This window comes from Limulus polyphemus, unplaced genomic scaffold (genome assembly GCF_000517525.1).
Source record: "Limulus polyphemus unplaced genomic scaffold, Limulus_polyphemus-2.1.2 Scaffold7806, whole genome shotgun sequence".
In the NCBI taxonomy this organism is placed as follows: domain Eukaryota; kingdom Metazoa; phylum Arthropoda; class Merostomata; order Xiphosura; family Limulidae; genus Limulus; species Limulus polyphemus.
The window spans coordinates 8,890-17,106 of NW_013673416.1; the positions used below are offsets into that span (position 1 = coordinate 8,890).

An 8,217-nucleotide genomic window follows, 5' to 3' on the forward strand; every position below is an offset into this window, starting at 1 on the left:
AGGTGTAGCTATTACTCGTGACTTCTCGATGGAAGGATTATCTGAGAGTTTCATGTACGTTTTTAGGGAGAAATATTCACGACAATCCTCCGGTTATCCAGTAGAATTTGTTGTGCCAAAGCTTTATTAACATCAACTGAAATATACATCACGGAACATAAACAAATGGCCCAATTGGAACGTGATAATGATGTCACAGTGCATACTGTACGACAATTATACGAACTAGTATCGTATTCAAATAAACGCAGTTAAGAGACCTACTAACTACCACTACGATGAAGACCATGGTCATTTTGAAACGATAAACTCGTCTTCTCTACGAATCACAGTTCTCCTTGATAAAACGTCAGCAATTGTTGAGAGATTAAATTAGCGTTCTAGCAAATCTTTATTTAATATTAAAAAACCCTAGCTATAAGTGTGCTTCCTACTTAGGATGTTTTTAACACATATTTAACACTTTCTATAAAAAAAAAAACTTACAGTCAGAAAAGCACCCCTTAGCCCTGAATTTTAGGGTTCGACTTTCCTATTTTTGAACTATCAAAGTCAAACTCTAAACAGAAAAACAAATTTCTAACATCTTATTTCTGACAGAATTCAAACAAAAAAACAATGTCTTACTCTATATATGTGTTCTCGGCATATTTTTAAAAGTAGTAGGATAACAACAATTTGGTTTCTATGGTTCGTTACTACGGAGACCCAAACAGCAGACAACAAAATGGTTCAACTCGGTACATCATTAACTACTTGACAATTAATTTGTTCAGTTACTGTTTGTTGCTAAGTTACAAAATGGGCTGCCTGCCTGTGTTCTGCCCACCGCGGGTATCGAAACCTGGTGAGCATTGTTCAGTTATTAGCTACATTTTGTTCCTAACTAGAAAGTTTCACATCGAGTTATATAACTAATATTATTTGTCATATCTCCGGTGGGAGTGGTGAAGTTCAACCTCAACGACATCTATAAGAGAAATATGGAACTACGATAAAATGAAGGTAGAAATTCATACTTGATAAAAATTTGAAGAAACGAACTGGTGTTATTTATTAAAGATGATTTAAAACGGTTATAAAACATTCTAAAATTTAATAAGTAAAACTGATGATAATTTTTCTAATTCATTGTCCATTTTGTTTGGCAGTAAAGTTATGTTTAGACTGTCGGTGTGATGTTTCCATCAAAAACTAAAGATGGCCGACTCAAGGGAACACGAAGTTTTTTTTCTTTTCGTGATAGAACTGTAATTAAAGAGTAATTTTTTCAACAAACCGAGTTCCATAAGTAAAATATATAATAAAAATAAGCAACAAAGGAATGTGGGTGAAAAACTTTACTGAGATATTATAGAATGAAAGAATGATTAAAAACTAGCCCTGTTGCAAGTGAAGTTAGGTGTACTAAGTAAATTACCATTACTCCTATAAAACACATTCAGTGGGAACAAAAATGGTATCTAAACATACGTGTTTGTCAGAAGCTACAAGTACAGGTGATTAACGCTAGTTTCAATCACTATCATATAATAAACACTGATGTAAGATAGAACAAAAACTTTACGGTATTAAGCAGCAAACAGATAAACAATGAAACACATATAACAGAGCTTAGAGACCTGGGAAAGATCCCAAGACATTTTACGTTTTTAACAGTTTAAAGATTAGTCCCCACCCCACCCCTTTCCCTCAAGGCTTGAATGATATCTTTATTCTTTCAACCTCCAACTTCTATCTCTCTCTCTCAGTAGCTTTGTGGAGTATCTTCCTGTTTAATATTTTCGTCCACAGATGGCGCGGTAGCAGTGACGGGGATTTCACTGACGGTTGCTGTATTTGCTGGTGTGTCTTCCTCGGGAGTCGGTTTAGGTTCGGATGAAAGAATTGTTTCGTTCGAATCCTTTTCAGGTGTTGGACTTGTAGGCTGAACAACCGATTTAGAGTTGTCTTCATTTTCTTGAGGTGGTGGTGGGTTCTTCTCCACAGGTGGCGCTTCGGTAATATGTATTTCAGTAGGGGGCTCGCTTGGTGGCGGTGATACCGAAGGAACTGGACTCTATAATGAAGATATCAATTGGCTGTAGATTTGTCGTCAAACATTAAACACCTTAAATTTAGACACATAATTTTAAATATTAATGAAGTTCTTATAGAAGCCTAACTAAAAGTTTGGATTAAACAGAACCAAAAATTAAAAACTGACTTGTACACAGAAATTATTATCCCCCCCCCCCACCTCTTCCGAAAAAGATGTGGGAATGGCTGATTTTGGTGTATACAACATTAAAAGAAAAAAAGTGACTTGTGCGACACCCTTAGTTCGACAAGTTGTACTGAACGTGCCACTTGTGTGACACCCTTAGTTCGACAAGTTGTACTGAACGTGCCACTTGTGCGACACCCTTAGTTCGCAGTACAACTTGTAACGTGCCACTTGTGTGACACCCATAGTTCGACAAGTTGTACCGAACGTGCCACTTGTGTGACACCCATAGTTCGACAAGTTGTACTGAACGTCTCATTTAATTAATTAATTAATGAGAGTTATTTTCAAATATTTTTTAAGTTAATTGTAAATATTTCAGAAAATCTGTCACAAATACTTTGATTCAATTCATAAAGAAAACGAACCTAATTAATGTTTGTGAAAATATATCATCACAGTATCATTTAACAACAACAACAATGAAGTATCGTCCACTTTATAGATACAATAATTTCTTAATACTTCCTGTTCCCGACTTGAAAGATAGCCAGTTCATGATAAATCTGTGTCTCGACACACACGATGCTTCTCCTATTAGAAACAGACACAACTCATGATAAATCTGTGTCTCAACACACACGATGCTTCTCCTATTAGAAACAGACCCAGTTCATGGTAAATCTGTGTCTCGACACACACGATGCTTCTCCTATTAGAAACAGACCCAGTTCATGGTAAATCTGTGTCTCGACACACACTATGCTTCTCCTATTAGACACAGATCCAACTCATGATAAATCTGTGTCTCGACACACACATGATGCTTCTCCTATTAAAAACAAACCAGTTCATGGTAAATCTGTGTCTCGACACACACGATGCTTCTCCTATTAGAAACAGACACAACTCATGGTAAGTCTGTGTCTCGACACACATAATGCTTCTCCTATTAGAAACAGACCCAACTCATGATAAATCTGTGTCTCAACACATACGATGCTTCTCCTATTAAAAACAAACCAGTTCATGGTAAATCTGTGTCTCGACACACACGATGCTTCTCCTATTAGAAACAGACCCAGTTCATGGTAAATCTGTGTCTCGACACACACGATGCTTCTCCTATTAGAAACAGACCCAACTCATGATAAATCTGTGTCTCGACACACACGATGCTTCTCCTATTAAAAACAAACCAGTTCATGGTAAATCTGTGTCTCGACACACGTGATGCTTCTCCTATTAGAATCAGACCCAACTCATGGTAAATCCTGTAAGTGTATGTTTCAGAACCAACACAACTTCCCCTCTCAAAAACAGATCCACCTAGTGATAAATCCTGTAGACTTGTTTCATTACACATGCTGTTTCCCCTATTCGAAACAGAAACAGTTTGTAATAAATTGTTGTGTTTCAGAACCCACATGCACTTCTTACCTGTTGGAAACAAACAGTTTATAATAAATCACATGAAATTACCTGTGTTTCAGAACCAACACTGCTTCCTCTCTCAGAAACGGATCCAATTCGCGGTGATGCTTTTTCTCGAAAATTGAGTTTCTCTGATTTTATTTTAACATCACCACCACCAGGTTTATGTTCTATGTTATCCAATGAACCAATTTTTGATGTGGCCTTCCACTCCATTTTCCGGTTTTCAATCTAGATACAACATATTCATTGAGGCGAAAAAGTAACCTGACACCTTTCTGTATTTAAACTTTCTTCTACAAACAATCTAAAACCCATACAAAGATACACGTAAGATAAGGTAATCGACTTAAGTCACAAATTTTGAAAACATATAAATCACACATCATATACATTTACAGGAAACTAATCATAAATATTACTTAGTTTAATTAATTCAAAAGTACAATAACGGCAAATTTTACAGTCGGCAAGTTCTGGTTTTAATAATTAAAATGTTTGATCCGTAGTATCAAGTCATCATCAGATAACTGTTACATTCAAAAATATAATCTTGATGTAACTCTTACCTGATGATGATGACGACTCAATACTATGGGTTGAAATATTGTAATTATTCAAAATCAGAAGTTTCTTACTGTAAAAGTTGCCATTACTGTATTTTTGAATTAATTATTCAGCTCAGTAGGTTCCTTTTTTTTAGGTTTTTATTAAAAATAATGTTTCAAAACTTACACAAATATTTTTAATAAAATACTATGTTTTACAAAAACAAATAATGATAAAACGTTTTCTGTCTACTAAACAGATTCTGACCCTAATTAGTTTGAATATCTCTATTTTTACACAGCAGAATATCATGATGTGAATGTTTAATTAAAAAACACAATAAACATTTCAAACAAAGGTTGGGTGAAAAACTGATAAAAAAAACTTAAAAAATGCAGGAAGTTTTTTATAAAACATTATAGTGTTCATGCTTAAAGTTAAGACAATCATAGGAAGGACTTTGAAGAGGTAATACGCAATAATGTACAGGAAATTAAAATTAATTGAGTGAAATAAATGAAACTAAAACCAAATACATACAGCTCTTGAGGTTGATAAAGCTCCTTCCTATGTTTTGAAGACACAAACAGTAACCATTTGGTAACATGCTAACATTCCGTATCATACAAAATACCACAAAAAAATCAATTCATGCTAAGCCTAATTCAAACTTATCACTACATAAATCAGGTAAAAGAAATACATACAGTTCTTGAGGTGGGTGAAGCTCCTTCCTGTGTCTTGAAGACAGAAATAGTAAAAATTTGGTAATCAGGCTTGTTAACATGCTTGCTAACATTCATTCAATATCAAACTGTTGCAAAAAATCAATTCATGCTAAGCCTAATCAAAATTTATCACTAGAAGAAGAAAACTATTCCAGAACTACAAAATTCATGCAGTTTATTTCCGAGAAATACAGAAAAACAAAAATCTTAAATCAGTACTGGGTGACAATTATCAATGAATTAAATAGTCAAATGTATAGAAACATTTTTATCATTTGCGAAACAAAAAAAACTAAAATCAAACACAAATAGAAAATATTTTATGCTATGAAATTTAAAAGTAATTGTTGCAAGCAGCTTGTTTTTCATGCTTTAAGTAAAACTTACAGTTAATTTTTACAAGCTTTATTTGTTGTTAAGCATAAAGCTACACAATGAGCTACATAAAGCTACACAATGAGCTATCTGTGCCATTCCCACCATGGGTATCGAAACCCAGTTTTTAGGATTATAAGCCCTCAGACTTACCACTAAGCCACTGGGGGATATTTTTACAAAACTGATAAATACTTTCCTGCTACAAGAAAAAAAAATATTTTTATGCTTTAATGATTACAGATATTTATTACACTGAGCCTGTTCTTTTTTTAATACTATTTGTTAGAAAATAGTTAGCACAATATTCAAATTTAGTGATTGGGTAACCTAAGCTTTCTGTAGTTTCAGTTATTACTAGACAGGATTCTATAATGGAGTTTAGAATATTAATTATAATTTCCTTTGAAGGTTTTGGCTAGCGGATGGATCAGTGGATAAAATGGAATTATGAAGGGCAACCTACTGGAAGGTTTGTTTGTTGAAGATGTTTTGATACATTATTGTAAAACAGAAACTTTCCAACAGGTTGTTCATTATTAACTATTGTTTATACAAATATAATAAAACTCATTTGTCTAAAAACTAACAAGATTTTCACTTTCTTTTCTGTAAGATTCTCATGTCACAAAAAGTGACTTTCAGAAAACTTTGTATTATGATTTGTTTCCTATATACAAGACCAAAAATATTAAAACTCTTGTATATCTTTTTTTATGTAACGTAAAAATCTAAAACTCTTCTATGAAAAGTTATCGAGAGATATTCAAATGTTTAAAACTTCTAAATAAAAACTGTACTTAAATCAAAGAACAACATTAGAAAACCAAGTTCTGAAGTACGTAGAATCTGGTGAATTTAAAAAAAGTAACTAAAAATTAATAATAACGATTCAATTGAACAATTTTAAAGAAATCACTTATTATAAAACAAAACAATAACAAAGCTTCCTACAGTAGTATTCTAATACTTAGATATACATCCTTACATTCAGTGTCCAGTATTTAAATGGTTTACATGTTTCTATTTGAAAACCAACACTAGATGTCCTACCTTAACTTTTCCTCCCCCTGGCGAGTGTTTCAAGTTGCTCTTACTCCCAACCTTGGATTCAGCTTTCCATTCTAACTTTTGAGTTTGAATCTTTTTTGCACCGCCACCTGGCCTATGAGTAGCTTTTTCTAAAGAACCCACTTTAGAAGTTGCACTCCACTCGAGCTTCTGCGTTACAACCTAACATCACCGTTAAAATGTTTAAGTAAATTTCAAAGCTTTTAAATTACAAGGTTCACAATGGAATCACATATATATATATATATATTCAACAGACATTTATTTTACTATGATACAGAGTTTCATGTAAACACTTGCAGTAAAAGAAACAGCACCTCAACCTTGAAACATCCGTTTCTTACTTTGACGAATCATACGGCAATATTGTGGAATTCTCAACGTACTTGTAATGTTACTGAGAAAACGGGTAAAATCTATCAGCTTCTTCACTGAAAATTATAACACCTTCATTCCCTAAACAATAAAAACAATTCAGCTAATGGTTTAATAACTGCATTTAAATTTTTTTTCCTTCTAATTAAAAAGAAAAAATTGATGATTTTTTTTCTAAACAAAGCAAACTCAAAAGGCACTAATTTAAAAGTAAAAAATTTAATAACATTGTCGTACATCTTTATTTGAATTGTGATAGTCGTAAAAGTTTTCTGACTTGGTGTAAGATTTCAATACTAAAGTTCTGGCATACTTACGTGTTACCAACTGCAGTATTCCTACATATCACCTGAGCATTATGAACTTTTTAGCAATGTTTTTTATACTTCCAAAAAATATTTATAAGAAAATTATAATACTACGCTTCAAATACAATTATTTAACGAGTACTTGCTGATAACAAAGCCTTTCCACACTTCAGTTTAGTTTTAATAAGCAATTCTTGATGGCAAAAATTATATCAAATCATACTCAGAAATGAAAATTTAATTAAGTTTACTTTGATTATTGAAGAATACTATAAATTTACTTATCCAAAATACATCCTTTAAATACAGTTATAAAAAATAAATTTTTATGTAACATGAGAATCAGTGTTTCTTTTCTGTAGATGTAAGGCATGTAAACCCTTGGGAGTGCTACATCTCCAGAAGGATAAATTAGACAGGTCTGGATTAAATCTGAAAAGTTCTAAGTACAGTTATCAATGAAACCTAAAATAAATATTGCATGTAAAACTATTACTGAAGTAAACTGTAGTCGACGTGATATATTGCATGTAAAACTATTACTGAAGTAAACTGTAGTCGACGTGATATATTGCATGTAAAACTATTACTGAAGTAAACTGTAGTCGACGTGATACTTCATACTTACTTTCTTTTCTCCTCCTCCTGGTTTATGTAAATATTGCATGTAAAACTATTACTGAAGTAAACTGTAGTCGACGTGATACTTCATACTTACTTTCTTTTCTCCTCCTCCTGGTTTATGTAAATATTGCATGTAAAACTATTACTGAAGTAAACTGTAGTCGACGTGATACTTCATACTTACTTTCTTTTCTCCTCCTCCTGGTTTATGTTTCATATTTTGAAAAGATCCTATTTTTGAAGTAACATTCTTCACGTTGGGACTGGGGGTTTGACCAACAGGTGCTTTGATTGGTGGAATTTCTAGAAATATTGCATTCAAAAAATGTCTATAAACATATTATTCCTTTATGAACTAGACGAATGCTTGGTAGTCCAAATAAACATGCAACAATGATTAACAAACACTTCATCAAGAAATGAAACATGCAACAATGATTAACAAACAACTTCATCAAGAAATGAAACATGCAACAATGATTAACAAAACACTTCATCAAGAAATGAAACATGCAACAATGATTAACAAAACACTTCGTCAAGAAAT

At 32.7% G+C, this 8,217-nt stretch overlaps 1 protein-coding gene across 1 annotated transcript in view; it reads right to left on the reverse strand.

Annotated features, from left to right (window-relative positions):
- Positions 1-93: 93 nt before the first annotated feature.
- The window catches only part of LOC106474879 (microtubule-associated protein tau-like), a 12,519-nt gene continuing 4,395 nt past the window's right edge, over positions 94-8,217 (reverse strand). Inside the window, exons 4-7 of the mRNA XM_022403155.1 lie at positions 7,855-7,973; positions 6,346-6,525; positions 3,689-3,871; positions 94-2,059 (exon numbers count right to left, since the gene is read on the reverse strand). Of these exons, the coding sequence (XP_022258863.1) occupies positions 1,748-2,059; positions 3,689-3,871; positions 6,346-6,525; positions 7,855-7,973 (794 nt within the window). The 3' untranslated portion in view covers positions 94-1,747. The remainder of the gene's footprint in view (positions 2,060-3,688; positions 3,872-6,345; positions 6,526-7,854; positions 7,974-8,217) is intronic.